This window comes from Dermacentor silvarum, chromosome 3 (genome assembly GCF_013339745.2).
Source record: "Dermacentor silvarum isolate Dsil-2018 chromosome 3, BIME_Dsil_1.4, whole genome shotgun sequence".
In the NCBI taxonomy this organism is placed as follows: Eukaryota; Metazoa; Arthropoda; class Arachnida; order Ixodida; family Ixodidae; genus Dermacentor; species Dermacentor silvarum.
This window is the reverse complement of record NC_051156.1, coordinates 225,077,569-225,094,230: the sequence shown is the minus strand read 5'-3', so window position 1 is coordinate 225,094,230 and position 16,662 is coordinate 225,077,569. Positions and strand designations below refer to the sequence as shown.

The window sequence follows — 16,662 nt, the reverse complement described above, 5'->3', positions numbered from 1 at the left end:
TTCGCGCTTGGTCAATGGTCAGAGCGACAGTCCGCTCACGTTATCAACGGGATCAGCCGGCTGTGAGCGGTGGATGATAAGACTAGTATAGAATAAGGCATCGCTACAATGTACCGGCCCAGCTCGTGAACTAGAATTGTGCTATCTTTCACGGGCAATCTAAAAATTTTTGAAAGTGTTCGCTGAAACACCCAGTATATCGCAAGTGCGCTAGTACATCGCCGTGCTGTGACATCTCTCACTGACACATGACTTCGAGAATTATTAAAGTTTAGAGAACTAATAAAACGGACAAACTGATTGTCTACGTGTCGTCTGTTCACACGTCGTGCAGTCGCGCTCGCAGACAACGAAACTAGGTAATTTTCTACCGACCGTTTTCCAGCGCGCGATAATGCTCCGTGGTCCCTTTGTGTGTTCGTGTAGCACTGACCTAAACCGCTAGGCGGGTGTTCGTGCGCTGCGCGAAACGAGACAACGGCAGCGGAAGTGCGCCGCGCAGCAAAAAAGAAAAAAAAAAACGAGAAAAATAATAATGCGTATGCTCTGACGTATGCGTCACGCGATCCTCCAGCTCCGGTATGGGAGAACGCAGGGAAGGAATTTCAAGTGCGGAGGCTCGACGGGGGCAAGTGGAGAGAGTCTATGTTGTAAAGCAGGACTTTGATGTGGGCGCGTTGGTTCATAGTTAGTTGGGGAATGCAGCTCAGAGAAGCCAGGGACAAAGAAAACATTAGAGGAAGCGCTGTACTTACATCTGAATTTTTATTGCAGCAACCACACCTTTTATACAGAGTAGACAACGCCATATCATATTTCCAAACGACAAACGTAACATAGTAGTCTATGTTGGCGGTGACGCTCGCCTCCTTAAATCGTGGGTTCGTGGCACTGAAATATTTCTATCTCGGCTGTTGATGAATGATGTGGACTTCCACCCTATTACCGAAATTTGTTATTTGGCCCAGTGAGGGGCCCTCTATATTGTATACGCTTTTCTGGTTAATGTCACGAGAAGACAACGAGTGGCAAGAGAAAGCGGCCTTCCTCGGTCCTTCCAGCGTGACGGCACGCATAATTGGTTGCCGAGGTGGCTGCTCCCGTTCATTCTGGCCGCCGCAGCGACTTGCGGCGTTACAAGGCAAGGTCGCGTCTGTCGATCGGCGAGCGTGCAGCGGAATACAAGTGGCGACGTCTTCCGACCCCCGTGCGTCGCTGGTGGGAGGCTGCTCGAGTAAACACTTTCGCTCTCCCTTCGGCCCGGAGCGGCGCCGCCTCCCAGCGCTTGGCTTGTCGGTAAACACGCCGTGCGCGGCTCGACGCCGCGAGGGTTTCGCCACGACGCCGTCATTGGCGCCGGTCGCGCGCAATCTGGGTCACTGGCGGCGGTCGACACCCCGGTGCACGCGCTGTCGTTACCTTCACCCTGCGTTATTTATACGCAACCACTCGCGAGCACATGCGCGCTCGCGAGTTATCTCGGTTCGATTAGCCTTTGCGTCGTAGATCGCATCATGGTGACCGATAGTTAACATTATCCGTCGCGAGGAGCGAAAGGTCGAGTGACGGTTTCCCTTTGTCCGCCTTGCATCGCATGCTACGCTATGTGAAAAAAAACCTTGCCCATTTTCCAACCGGCCTGCCCGCGGTGCTGTTAATTGCCAATAGTCAACTGGCCCACGTTGCTTCATTCAGCCTTTGTTTCTCGGCAGCTGTTCACGGTGCCAACAATATATTTCGAATGCTTTTACTTTAAATTTTATGTCCGTGCGTGCGGTGGTCGCGCAGTACCTGCGCTGTTCAACGCGGTTTCCACGCGATTACAGGCGTCGCGCCAGCGTTGCCAGACTGTGGAGTGGAGCGTCGCATGTCCCGCAGCAACAGCAGCGCTAGGTGGCTATATACGTGGCTCGGGTCTCAAAGTTGCCGGCGCGCGTGAGCGACTTGGCGGCGTTTGTTTACACGCTTTGTCCGAGTCGCCGCATTCGTAGGCGATGCATCCGCGCATTGTGCCCTCGTCGTATCATCTCGCATCACGCGGGATCTGCCGGCGGGCGAATCCCCCCCCCCCCCCCCCCCCCCTCTTACCCCGTTCAACAGCTGCACTCTTCGGATGTCCGTGTTTTCGGGCTGGCGCGCACTCGTGCTTCGCTATCGGCGGCCGCCCCCGCACTTTTGCTCCTATTTTCTGGCTACATACTGTGTTCCCCCTTTTCCGCAGCGCTTATCTTTCCTATCGCCTCGTCTTGAAATGCCGAAACCCACTCACCTCATAGTGATCGTCACGCGCCGGAGAGGCCCGGTCCAGACCAGGCGTTCTCTGCTGTCCGCGGGCGAGCATATATACCCGCGTGATCGATGTTTACCGCATCTTTGGCTCGTTCGGCGTTGCGACTCCTCGGCGTTCATCCAGTGCGATAAGGAGTCTCCGGGTTTTCGATGCTTCGTGCTTGCTGAAGCATGGGTGCCGCATGAATGATTTTTACCTCCCCAAATCAATACGGGTGCAGTGGAAGAATGTTGAAAATTTTTACCCACCCGAGTTTCACTCAAAGCTTGTAGGTTATTGCGTTTCGACTTATTTATAGGAACGCGGCCATCGCTGCCCTTGTATGCCACTGAACCACCACGGCGAGCAAGGAGATGGGCAGACACGCGATTTTATTTGAGTATCTGAGGACGTGTCAGAGATTATCCGCGGCTAAGAGAGCCGAGGTTTCTGTCATGTCACCGTTACTGCCCAATCTTGATTTTATGCATTGCGTGATCCCCCAGTGTCTCAAGTCAGCCCACGTAGTTTGTCCTTTCATTGCCCCTTTCTCCCAAGTCGTCAAAAGAAGCGAGCTGAGCGTGTTGGTAGGTTTTCCGCTTTATCAGCTCGCATATGTGAAGCACTGAAATGGGAAACTGCGCGTTAGTTCCTCAGCCCGCGTTCGCCTCTGTTGTGGCGTTTCCGGAATCTCCGCTTCCTGCTCACGCTGCGTCGGCCCAAGTGGGGACCGCTCTGTTTGCACAAGTCGGCGTGTGTGCGGCCCCCCTATGTGTGTACGGGACGCGTCGCTTTCTCTCGTGGCCTCGTGGTGCGCGCCCCTATCTGCTCCGAGCCGTTTCGCAACCTCGTCAGGTTGCGCTGACTGTTATTCATGGCTAGCGCCTTCATGGCCGCGTGCGGAAAGTGGCTTTAGCGGTCCCGACCTTTCCTCGTATCTTCATCATAAGGCCGCAAGTGAACGCCGCAAATTCTTTTCCCCGGTTTTCTTTTTTTCCGCTGTTTGAAACAAGCGCGCATAAAGCGCACCCTTTCTCTCTGGGCGCTGCTTTCAAGGTGGTCACTCGTATGTGGTCTCCATTAGCGCTCCTAATTGAGTTGATGAAGTAGCATTGCCGTAAAAAAGAAATAATAGTAATAATAATAAATAAAAGCAAGGGTTAGCGTGCGTTATGGTAAGCGTGCTTCGCAGCGCGCAGGTTCAACGTAACACGGTTAACGGGGGTACAATGGGCCCCGACAGCGTTATCAACGGGATCAGCCGGCCGTGAACGGTGGGTGATGAGAGGCACAGAATCGCGCGGAATGAATCGCTACATTGTGCCGGACCAGATTTACCTTCCAACAGTAAGAAATAAAATTAAGACAGTAAATATTTGCAAATAAGCTATTCCGACATCTACCCAAGTTAGTCAATGATGTCGCTGAGCGGGCAAGATCGTAAAACATTTCATGGGAAAGCCCAACACTACTGCGCGCGAGCTCGTCGCCGACATTACCGGGGTGCTGCCTTGGACACCGCCAGATTCCTCCATGTTGGCGTTTTCGGCCAATCTGAGGGGCCTCAGCAGCCACGTGGGCCAGTAGGAGCTGTGACGGCGAAATTTTGGCGTTGCCCACAATGATCTTGCCACTTGCTGACAACAGGCTTAATTTACGAGTTTATAAGGAGCCTGTTTTGCAGCGACAGCGTGACTAGTGGTTTTCTCTCGCCGTGGCATTCACCATTGGGCACTCGCCAAAGATGATGTCGGCGCGAGCAGACCGCAAGTGCTGCGCGTCGCGCTCAGTTTACCAGTGCCCAAGACTGCGGCCTCCGTATTTTTGCAGCTGTTGGCACTGTCGACCATGCACTGCGTAGGAGGCGGATACTCTACCACTAAGCCACGCAAGGGCTTCTTTTATTTTTTGTCGACCATGCACTATATAGCGTGTGGCTATTGAGCCAGAAGCAGCGTCGGATCGGCTGTTTTCATCGTGTTCCGCGGAAATGTGAGCGCACCGGTTCGATCTCTCCTGCTCTGCATGCTGGTTCGCTTCGGGCGTTCGTAGCGTCCGACTCGCTCGCTGTACAACGTAAGAGAACGACGTAGCGAACCAGGAAGTGAGCGTATTCCACCTGCGCGTGGAATTTTCCGCTACCTGGCAAGCGCTTTGAGGCGCATCGGTAGCCGCCCGGCGGGAGGAGGGGCACCACCCTCTTGGTGGAGACAGTTCGTGCTCTGTTGTGGACCTTTGATGAGGTGCTTTTGTTTCCCGATGGCGGGCATTCCGTTGGGGATTGTGGCCGGAAATGAATGAAGCTAATTAGAAAGACCCTTTTATTCTTCGTTTGCGTCGCTGTTTCCCGAGTTCTCCGAATGTATATCTGCAGCATGTAGGCCCCTAAAGATTCGCAGCTGCCAAGTTTCGGAGACCGTTTGACATAACGCAGCGATGTTTTGATGAAACAGCCGAGTGGATCCCCGCCGGATAGGCTGCCCTTTTCTGCTGCTTTCTCGAGGAATGCGCGGAGTGGCGTTCCGCGGCGTGGCCGGTAGTGGCCGTCAATATTTGGGCTGCGCTCCGTGGCGAGAGAAAGCTCACTCACCTATAGGCGCTTTCTTCGTGGAATAACATTCTGTCGGACCAAGGGCTCCTCGCATATGTTCCGGGCAGCTCTGGAGCGGGGCCAAGCGTCGCGCGGGCGCTTATAAACGGGGCGCCCCGTCTCTAAATATGCTCGGACGAAGCTTACGCAAAATTCGCGGCGCTCGCGAGCTTGCAAACTGACGATGTCGGCACTGCGCCGTATATTTCGAAGGCTCCGTTGGTCGACATTAGTAGAACATTCGGTTTCAACAGCGGTTTACAGTTGGCTTAATGCGGTTTGCGCAAAGGCAACTTGTACGCTCACTCGTTGATGTGCTGCATGCACTGTGTTTGCGTGTGAGCAGCTGCTTTTCCGCCTTTGTTGGGCTGCCCGCGAGGAATGCGCAAGCGATATTGATGGTGCTTTCGAAGAGCGCTTCTACTAATAGTGAGCTGTTATATTGACATAGCTTCAGTGAGTAAGCTCGGGAAAGCCTTAAAGGCTGGTTCGTGTTTGCATTCTTTGCCGCGTAGCAAGCATGTTTTGCTTTCGTGACGACCGTGCGGCTCATTTGCGCGATGTGCAGGCACTGTGTTTACTGACCATTATGTTCAGGTTGCCAGCCCGGTCGCGCAAAGAGGACGTTCCTTCTCGCTGTATTGAAGCTGAACCGTTTATGCGAACAGGGGTTGCCCACTAGCCTGCGCGCTTGTAGTTCTAAAAGAAGCTCTCGTCGGTTTAATATACGTTACCACGGCGTCGCGAACTTACGTAGGACGCGCCCCACTTTTTCCTGTATGGTTCCGATGGTGCTGCAGAACTTTCGCCGGCTTCCGTGCCATTGGCACGCGCTGTGCTGAAATGCAGTGCGGCCTGCGCAGTGTGGTCGGATTGCGGACTCGGAGAAGATGCTGGCGCCAGCATTGTTTTCATAGGTGTTATCCCGGCGTGCCACGCTAGTCGGTCACGCTCGATCCGAGTTTAGAGGCAGAACTGAAACACTACGTCCAACTCGTGTGTAAGCATGGCTCCTTCAGTCCGCTGTGCGGTCGACGATCACATTAGTAATATATACAGGGCTTGTTCTAGTTATTCATGAAAAAAGCCCCGATATACCGCTAGTTTATTACCTTTATTCTACTTTTTACCGTCTAACGGTGTCTGTGACCCACCGATTTGAGGCGCTTTCGCAGGCAACGGCGCGCTGCCCATGCCGATGGCCAATGGCGCATGGCTGCCTGCTAAGCTGGTTTCATGGGGGAACGTTGAAGCACTGCGGGGAAACCAACCTGTGTTCAAGGGCGAATATACCCGAACGGTTTCGTTAGCCTGCGCTGTCGAAAATAGGCTTGGGATAAAGAGGTGGTTGCATATCCTGTTCTGTTGACTTACCTTTTTCGCGCTGTAGGGTAAGGTGATAGGGGGAGAGTTGGTGAGCAGCGCGCTTACGAATTAGCTGGCACGGAGGCCCCTCACCGCGTTGCATCACCGTACAGCCAATCCGCTAAGCACGCGGAGGCGCCCTTTCACGCCGTTCCCGTCGTCGTTGACCAGACTAGCGGCGTGGCCAGCGTGGACGCGACCGCCCGCAACCAGCCAGCTTCAGCCGCGGTGAAGAAATTTCTAGCAGTGGCTGTTGTAAACAATTGCGCAGCGTCGAGATAACCAAGGGCGGCGATCATCGAGGTCGCCTGCTGGTCAGGGCGAGGAAAGATACGCGGGGTCTCCCCCGCTTGCTCATGCCTTCGCACGCGAGACCTTGACACAGACAACTTCATCGAGTAGCTAGTTTTATATGTAGACTCCCGTAGAGTCAACCTAGGCGCCGAATTGACCATTGATTGTTTCGACGGGACCCTAGCGCACTCGGGACAGATTGATAGGGTTTCCCAATGGCGGCCTTGGCCGTCTAATTTTAAAAATTATTTCACCACGTTCTAGACCCGCACTTCGTGGTCCTTTTTTCAGCGCATTCATTCGAAGGTGCAGTGTTATAGTGGTAAATTTAGAAGCCTTCTGGGCTTTTATGTAGCGGCGTAACCTTGCATATTAGTCACGATAACGTGGGAGTCCCGAGGCTGGTCCGTCTCAGTTTTGAAAGCGAAGCTTTTATTTGCGAACCTCGCCGGGTTTCGTGACCGTGGGTGCTGCGGCCTGTCTGGCCGAATAGGCCAACCAGTCGCAGCGGAGTACCCGCGCCCTGCTGGGTTCCTTGTACCACCACGAGATGGAGCTCGTCTCCGCGCATCCGTAGGGTGCCTCGATGCCCAGCGCCGCGGCGCTGGCATCGAGGCACCCTACGCATCCGTAACCATCCGCGGCAGCGGCCGTGCTGGGTAAAAAAAAAGCAGAAAGCTCGCCTTCGCGTATCTGCGGCTGCACGGTAATGAGGGAGTAAACGCTTTTTTTGCTGATAGAATGGATTCGAATTGTGCTACGTACGTACGTATGGGCATGCTGCCTTTGAAGCCATGATGCGTGCAAGGATAGAATCGATTCGAATTGTGCTACGTACGTATGCGCATGCTGCCTCTGAAGCCATGATGCGTGCAAGGCGTCCGTCGTACTCGCTAGTAGTCAGCAACTACGCTTAAACAAAAGGCTCGGTATAATTTGTGTGCGCCCGCGCATGTGTGTTCGTGCGTGTGTGTGTGTGTGTGCGTGCATGCGTGATTGTACTCGTCTTTCGACTCTTTATGCACTCATACAAAGCTTCGCTGTGTATAGATTCCAACTCGTTGGATCTGCTGCATTTTTTTTTTTTTTTCACCGTCCATTCGTCTTTATATTCGGTGTCTTAAGATTTCTGTACGTTTCCGTACCGACGTCGCTGAGGGGGTACAAAATGACGTCGGAAACAACTGCCGTGGACGTGGCGACTCGAGTGCTTAGCGCGCGAGTAGGTAGGCTGGTTGGCTTCGTTAGCTTTGTCGGCAGAGCGCGAAGCCGCTTCTAGCGACATATGAGCCGTGATAGTACACTCTAGCCGTGTGCATGGCCGCGCGTTTTTCCCGTGCCGCCGCTTTTGGTCCCCTTGTAGCCAGCCGTGCGCGCAGCCGTGTGACGAAGGCGCCTTCCTCTGAGCGAGGGTCTCAACGCGCCACTCGCGCCACCTTGCGTCTCCTAAGGCAGCTAGGCCGGTTGGCTTCGTTAGCTTTGCCGCCGGTCGGCGGAGCGCTACGTCGCTTCTGGCGATATGCAAGCCAGCTGTGCGCGCAGCCGTTTGATGAAGGCGCCCTCCGCCGAGCCAGGGTCTCGACGTGCCTCTAGCGCCTCCCGCTCCTCGCGCCACCTTGCGTCTCTTAGGGAAGTGCTGATGGTGGCACTCCACTCTTCATCGCTAGGTGGCAGGCACTGCTATAGCAGAAAATCGACCTTTATGCTCGGTGTTCCGCAAAATTAGTGGCGCTGCACAGTGACATCAACTCTATGGATTTATCCCTAGATCTAGGGTTTTTGGAACACACTTATGCATTCGGCATCTGTGGCAATATCTAGGGATATTTAAAACATATTCAGAGCAGTTTTCAACAATGCATTCATACACCTTTGGCCATGTTTTATAATGCTACATTTTGATTTCCTCTATTTCGCCCTTCATTGTTGGCGGGGACGCCATCGTCATCGCGGGGATAAGCCTTGTTAGTGCGATGGATCATGAACATAAAAAATCAAGTTTGAATTATTACAAAATTCGGCCTCTACTCTTGGCCTGATGTAAACCGCAGCTGCTTAAGTCACCTTAGGGTGACGGATTTCAGCATTCTTCTCCCGTAATAAGAGGTGGAGGTTCTTCCGTGGGGCCATTTTTGAACATTTTTTTTTTTTTTTCGTGAATGCCACGAAATGCTCCATTGCTTGTGGTTTCTGCTCGAGCATAGTGATTCCGAATCTTGTCAAACACAATGGTTCAGGGTAATCTGCTTTTGTATTTTTTGTCCCACTGCAATTAATAAAAACTAATTTTATATCACCACTGCTCTCCAGAAGCAAACAAAGAATGGTGTCAGTCACTACAAAAAAAATACACGAGAACGAAAAAAATTATGCAGATCCCACGCGCTGTGGGAATCTGTGTAAGCGAAGCTTGCTGTAGTGTTTGCGTTAATTGGGTTGAATTATTTGTGATGTTGATGAGGAGTGTTTAAATTATTGAGTGCTTAGTGGCAATACTAGAGTCATGAGGTGACGTTCCCCTTAGGTGCACCACTTGCGTTTGTTCACGTAGTACACGGAACACACAGCGAGATGTGTTTGCTTGAGGCATTCTTGTGGGCCATTGTTCATAGCCTGCAAGATGCTTAGCATTGTCACTAAATTCATGGGTTTTACATGCCAAAACCACGATTTGATTATGAGGCACACTTAGTAGGGGACTCTTGATTAATTTTGACCACCAGGGGATCTTTAACGTGCCCCCAATGCACGGGATAGGAGCATCTTTGCATTTTGCCCCCATCGAAATGCGGCTGCCGCGGCCGGATTTGATTCCGCGACCTCGTGCTTAGCAGCACAACACCATAGCCGCTAAGCCAGTGGCACTGTCATTGCCTCGTACATCGCATTGAGGTGGAAGTGTCAAACTCTAATTGAATGATGGTGCTTTACGTGCCAAAACCAAATTCTGATTATCAGGCGCTGTAGCATTTTGAGTTAGTGTAAAAAAATCGGGTGGTATGGTGTTCAACGCCTGTGATCAGATGGGCATAGTACATGCCAAAAAATCCCTGGGATTCAAGAATACGAATACCTAAGAATATGGCTTAAATTGGGCAAGAATTATATTGAAAAAAGGGCAGCAGATTCAACGAGTTGGAATGTATATACAGCGAAGCTTTGTGTGAGTGCATAAAAAGTCGAAAACACAAGCACACACAGGCACACGCAAGCGCGCACGCACGCACGCACACAAGAGGCGGGTGCACACAATACCAAGCCGTTTTAACTGTTAAGTGAAGTTGCGGACTACGCGGCAAGTATGACGGATGCCTTGAATGCATCGTGGTTTCCGAGGCAGCATGCGCATACACGTACGTAGCGCAATGCGAATCCGTTCTATCTGCAAGACAAGAAGCATTTACTTAATTACTGTGCAGCCGCGGATGCGCGGAGGCAAGCTTTGTTTTTTTTTTTTTCCAGCACGGCCGACACTGCGGATGATGCATAAGGTCCCTGTATTTTTCAAAGGTAGCGCAAACTCCTCCTTTCCGCGCCGTTTCCCCCTCGCCCAGTGAGCGAAGTGCGCGGCCGCTACCACCCGCTTCATATTGTATCGCATGCGGCGCGTTGAAGCACTTGCTTGAAACGCGACTGTTCTGGGCGCATTTTCACAAGGCTGTTCGTACGTGAGATTTCTACGTAAGATATGTAGTACCTTCAATTATTAGAATTTGCATCGCTCGGACAAGGAAAACGAAATGTAGAACAAGTTAAACGCAATACTCAGCAGTCTTACTACTGCTGATTGATTCTCGGAATCGAATAGTGTTCCGTTTACCTGACGCATTCACGAAAACAAAGAGGTACTACATCAAACGATGCACACACAACACGGCGGAGATATTTATGCACTAAATACTCTCAACATGTTTTTTTTTTTTTTTTCGAAAATGCATTCGCGCACTTTTCTTTCCCCGTCAGTTATAGCCTTGGTTACCGTGTGTGCGCGCGCTTTGTGCATTTTGCTGTTTAATTGTCGACTCTTTCATTATGCTCATTTTATTAGAGGTCATGCTGGTATTCATATTGCCAAAATGAGCCCTTTTGTTCGCCGCATAGCATAAACTGGGACTTTTTTTTTTTTAATACTCAGTTGTTGGTTGATGGTGAACTCGCGAACGCACCCACCTTACCGCGTTCATCACTAACTGGTTGAGAACAGCGATCAGAAACCCCCTCAGTAATGACCTCCCTCGGTGGCAGTCAAATTTCTTTCTTCCGATACGGTGGAGCCATATCACTCGCCGTTTGAGGTTTCGTTTGCCACGAGGAACCGCAAAAAGCTTGCCCCTCTTGGCAATGCTATTCGAACATCCAACAGCACAGCAAGTCGGCATCGTGCTGCAGCCGAGCGCGTCTTCGAAAATGTAAAAAGCCTTCGCTCACGCACAGCGCACATGTTTCCTGGTGTTTCTACGCTCACTAATGGCGCCGTTTTCCCGCAATGACAAAAGCCGCGCCAGTTATTCGTCACGTGCCAAGCCTCGTCCAATGGGAGAGCGGAAAACGGTGAAGAAGTCAGGAGAGGGCTACGTAGAGGGCAGGGGAGGAAATTCTCCTTTCCTATTTGAACAATGGTTTGCGCTACCTTTGGAACATACAGGAACCTTAATGGTGCACGGTGGCGAGCACCATCTGGTGGCGGTACAAGGACCCCAGCAGCGTGCGTACTCCGCTGTGATTGGTTGGCCTGTTCGGCAAGAGATTAGCCAGGCGGCAGCACCCACGCTTTTAAACCGTGAACAAGTACTCAAAGTGAAAGGCAAGAGAAATGGCGTGTGGCAAGGAGTAATGGTTCCAGAACTTGCACGTGGAAACTTGGTGTTCTGCTCAACATCTGAAGTACGAACTTGACTAAACGTTAATCAGAGGGCTGTTTGAAGGCTGGCTTTAAGGACGCACGGAAATAAAAAAAGTCGCAGTTTCGCCCGAAAGGCGAAGCATCGATTGCGATAGCAAATTAGTAGAGAGCTATACGAAGCAAGGATAGTAGTTTGATGGATCATATAAAGGTGTAAATTTTCGTTTACTAACTAAATAGACAAGCACGGTGTCAAACACGCACAGGTAAACGTAAACACATCTCGCTCGATGACTGCGGAAACTCACTGTGAAAACGTCGGAGTGAGAAAGTACGCCAGCAACAGCTGGCAAATTGACATTCGCGCTGTCTCTTGTCTCGCTTCAATGCGAACTAAACGTCGAAAGCACAGAGCATACTAAACTACCGGCGCTCGGTGCATGCACTTTGTCCCCATCGCAGATCGCTTTGAAGATGAGGCCCGCGTGGGCATGCACTTAGCCCACATCGCAATTATATTTCATCACACTTTATTGTTGTATGAGCTCGTGTACGTTCTCAACCGAGGGTTGGTATGTTCGCTGCAACAAAATTTAATTCATCTGAAATCATACGCTTTGAAAACTTTATAAGTAGAGGATTAAGAGTGGGTAGAACAAGCCAATCAAAAATAATGCAAGCTCATTACACGATACCTCGAGAATGAGTTGACGTTGCGCTGGCTAATTAGTTGTACTGATAGTAGTACTGCTGCCTTTAATTTACTTTTATAACTTCCTCGTTAAGATCAGTTCTTTGCGTGCCATGTGTGACAAGCGTTTATTTTGCTTTATTTCAAGATGAACATTTGCAATTCGTTCTTGTGTAATGTATTGATCTAGTGTCAGGTTCATGAAGGCACAATATTTATTTTTGGCTGCAGTGTGGCTATAAAGCTGTGATTTAGCTCTGTGCTGTTGGTCTCTGGTGAGGGCCACCAGTGCGGTATTAGATGTGCCACTTTCCTTCATGCAATCAAGGTGACTTGCAAGAGATTTTTGTGCTGTAGGGGATGTGCCCATGGCTTGTCAAGAACCACATTTGGCCATATGTTATGCAGATTGAACAGTGCTGCCTTAGTGGATTTGGCATCCCACATTCGCCCTTTTGATTGGTCTTCGTCGTTCTGTGCTCTTTTACCGGGTATGCCAGTCTGTGCAGCGTTCATTTGAGAAAGATTGATTTGGCATTTGAGAAGCCGGCCTATTACACATTCTGCCTCAGTAAAAATGTTCACTATTGCGCAAGCCAGAGACCACGTCAGCTGTTCAGAAGTGTGTACGTTCATCTGCGGTGTAGGCCATGTCATGTGCTTTCGAAAACTGCTAGCAGACGATGATGTAAGATATATCCCGTGACAATGACTTGCATATGCAAGTGCATGTACTTTGAATGGTTGGGTCTGATGTCATTTGTTCACTCGCTAGTTAGCACCTGCCAGCCTCCATAACGTGGTAGGGTCACCCATCTTGCTCCTCATTCGTTCCCCTTCTCCCAACTCTGGCTGGAGGAATGTATACCTCAAGCCGACCTGTAGGCTAACGCAGATGAGTCATGTTCCAAAGTGGGCATCACAAGCAGGATTGCATGAACAATCTTGTCGGGAAATGTACCTGTCTGCACTTTTTATCATCAGACTTGTTCTCTTTCTTCCTCTCTTTTGCATGGCTTCATTCGGACAAAATATATATGACCTATGTGCTCTCCCTTTGGTCTGGTGCAGAAGTGGCGAGAACGCGACTACGGCAGGAAGGCGAGAAGTATCGGTCGTTCTTCCAGACGCTGCTTCTGGTGTGGCGTGAAGAGGGCTACCAGGGCCTGTACCGGGGCCTGGCCACTCAGCTTGTGCGCCAGATCCCCAACACAGCCATCATGATGGCCACCTACGAGGCAGTCGTCTACATGCTCTCACCAGCCGTCTACGGCGCCTCTCCTGCGAACTTGGACGATGACTGAAAAAGTTCCTCGGGGCCCGCGTTGTTGCTGCCAGGTGGAAAAGCATAAAGGTCCCCTGTTGCAGTCCTGGTGGAATCGCGCGGTGCTTTGAAGGCTCATCAAGACGACTGATCTTCCCACTCTTTTGGGAGAAGTCGATGTGTATGATCTGCAGATCTCGAGCGCCGGGGTGCTTTTTTTGACCAGAGTGTTCTGCTCTAGCAACCCCTTTTACACATTCGTCCGTATTTCTGGCATTGCTTTTCTTTCTTTTTTCGTAATTATTATCGTAAGTATCATCTTTGCACCATGGTAGGCATTTACAAGTTGTCCGAAAAGTGAAGTGGTGAAAACAAAAATCCTAATTACTTAGCATAGACACTCGTGTTCAATCCTTTTCTTTTTTTAATGGGTGCCTGTGAACCTTCTGGACAAGTCATTCTGAAGGCTTCAGCGTGCCTGTAGTTTTTAAGTCGGCCGTCAGTCACAATGTGCATTTTTGTTTGCTTTCTCGTACTCTGGTCAGAATGGTGAGCCCGGCCACCAAAATGGCGTCCGTAACGAATGCACTTTCCCGTGCCGAGGATTCATCTACGTGCGAGTGGTGTTGTTACTCTTGTATCGTGGAAGGGTTCTGGAGTTTGGAAGGCTTCGGTGTTGTGAACAACCCTTACCTGATTGTGTATGTGTGTGCATGTGGTGCGTGTGATGGCGGGTTTCGGTTCGGTCCACTTGCAGGTACACACTTGTGTCACACGCTGTGTGCAAAGCATCCAACTCCTGAAGTGCTCGAACAGCCCACCATTTTCAGTTGTAAATAGTATAAGAGTGGACTGTGGTTCTCTTTGTACATACTCTGTTTGCTATGGTACTAATGTTATTTGTACACTGTTGTATTATTCATAGTGCTATTTGCTTGTCACATTTCTTCTTGCTGTGGGGACATCCTGAAATTGAAAGAAAAGGTGTACATTTTAAAAACATAGTAGTGGCTAATATGAACGAACGTACACGATCACTAGTGCAAGCTATTTTTTTTTTGGTAGCATGTTCGGTGTCAGTAGGTCTTGTAATGCTCGTACGAGCGATATTGAAACACCTTTTTTTTTTTCCCTTATTTGGCATTGTAAATCATTTGTTTTTGCTGTGCATTGAAATGTTAGATAAGTTGTACAGAAAGAACTGAACACAGGGATGTGTGCAAATAACTGATGACTATATTGCTGCACTCCAGAAAGCTAGCCAAGTAAAGGCTACAAAGATCATTTTTTGCAAATTACCCTGATCAAACAAACGAGAACTTTTGTTTGGGCTTTTATCACCTGCCTGCTACTGAACTTCGCGTGTATTTTTTCAGCCTTGGTTGTGGCATCTCGAAATGCCTATTGTGCATCTCCGGTTATCAGTGTGCCCTGTTACTCGGGCGTGCTATGTTCGTTCTGTGTGGATTTGCCGTACGTGAGGCTTTGTTTCACGCTAGTACAAAGGGATGGTTTCTTGCCAGCTGTGTGCGAAGGACTGTGCCGGCCATGTTTGTTGGCGAGATGCTCGTTGAAAGTGCCTTACTGATGTGTTAAGGAAAAAAAGAAAATTAAAAACATGCAGCACGTGCGTCTGAGGACCAGACAGGCAGGCAAACCAAACGTGTTCTGGAGTTTTTATTGACAACAAACCGCGATGCTTTCGATGTACATCCAAAAATCTCTGTTCAATAAAGTGGCAGCAAGTGTATGTCTTTTGGTCCTCTCTTCTTTATTTACACGCGTATTTACACTCATGCGTAATATATATTATATACCGTTCTGTGGCCATGCGCTCAGCGCTGCCCGAAGGAACAGATAACGTCGGCAGAAAATAAGACTCATTGGCACCTCGCTCGGTCGCCTCTTCATGAATCGGCGCTGCAAGGCACGAAGTGCGTTTTGTTTGATTAAAAATATACTCTGTGTCATGTGTCGTACTGAAAGCTGACACGGTGTAACAACGAAAGAGGTGACTTGTAGCCGAGGCTTGACTGACGAGGAGCTCGTGTGATGGCCACAGCAGTAGCAGCGTTGCTTGCGTGGCGCGGCTGCACAGAAGAGGAGGCATGTCTTTCAATTGGCGCACATATATTCGATCCAGTGCCAGCTGATGCAATCATTGCGCGTAGCGCGTCGCAGCACCATATCATCGCGTGGACGAGTTACGTGCACTGTGCTTTTACGTTAAGTGTAGCGAAGCATTTTGTTTACGTGGTATGTACAGCCAAGTACTAACACATTGCATTAGATGACCTAACAGATGCAGTTTACGTAATTGTAATATCTGTTTTACTGTACAGTTAGAGTTAATTTAGTGCTTAAATCTTTTTATTGTTTTCATCCGTTCTCGGCAATTTCTATAAAAGAATGCGAAGCCGTAAATCAAGATTTTACTTCCAGAGGGCAGTAGGATTTCTCTTTCTGCTTTAAATGCAACAATTTTCATTGAGTGGTTCAGCTCGTCTCCAATAAGAGCGTACTGGCGTTAAACACACGTACAGTTGAACCCTACAATGAAGTTGCATCTAATACGAATAGACATTCGTTATATCCGACATTCATTTTAAGCACATACTTTTTACACGCTAATATTAGCAAGAGGCATATTAGATTGACTTATATTTGGCATTTCGTTATATCCTATGACCGATTTTTTTAGCAGTACCGCGCGAGCGCCTTGTGCGCGAACCGACGAGATCAAGAGGTCGGCAAGATCTCGTCGCTTCGCACCGTTAGAATACCTGACAGCCGGCCAGTCGACGCTCGCGTGGCACTAGGTTAAGGAATCGGTCGACTGTACCACCGTCGTGGTTTGTTCAGCATGAAAGCACGAGTGCTGCCTATGAAGCAGCGCCCTACGTTCACTGATGTTCTATCGCTGGAACCTCGTTTTAGGGAAATAACGTAGTCAACGGTGATCACAATCCATCTGATCTTCCTTCCAGCTTTGAATAAGAGGAGGATTGCGTGTCGCTTTAGACGCGCACCTTGGCAGAGTATGCAAATAGGATTGTGTACCGTAATCCTAGTAGTGATTGAACTCCTGCCGAAGATCACTAAACCTGAGCGACTATGGGGAGTGCTCTGTGGCGGCACCGCCCATTCCACATGCGTTGAATGGTTTTTAATGCGTACGCATTCTAGTGCTACTACGCTCGGAAATCTGTCCGCCCATCTGTCTGTAACGCGTTTTTACAGCGAAGCTGTCTGTGGCTAGGGTTCTATGCAATTTTCGTGTCTGTCAACAGATCTGCGTGTGCAAAAACTCGGCTCCCGAATTTGATGCAGAATCGCTTCATTCTAT

General features: G+C 49.8%; 2 protein-coding genes across 2 annotated transcripts in view; one reads left to right on the top strand and one right to left on the bottom strand.

Moving 5' to 3' along the window:
* Positions 1–15,066, top strand: part of LOC119446800 (solute carrier family 25 member 36-A) — a 39,471-nt gene extending 24,405 nt beyond the window's left edge. Inside the window, exon 7 of the mRNA XM_037711356.2 lies at positions 13,124–15,066. Coding sequence (XP_037567284.1) covers positions 13,124–13,356 — 233 coding nt within the window. The 3' untranslated portion in view covers positions 13,357–15,066. The remainder of the gene's footprint in view (positions 1–13,123) is intronic.
* Positions 14,993–16,662, bottom strand: part of LOC119446801 (EF-hand domain-containing protein D2) — a 64,362-nt gene continuing 62,692 nt past the window's right edge. Inside the window, exon 5 of the mRNA XM_037711359.2 lies at positions 14,993–15,406. The gene's annotated coding sequence lies outside the window, so the exon portion shown is untranslated. The remainder of the gene's footprint in view (positions 15,407–16,662) is intronic.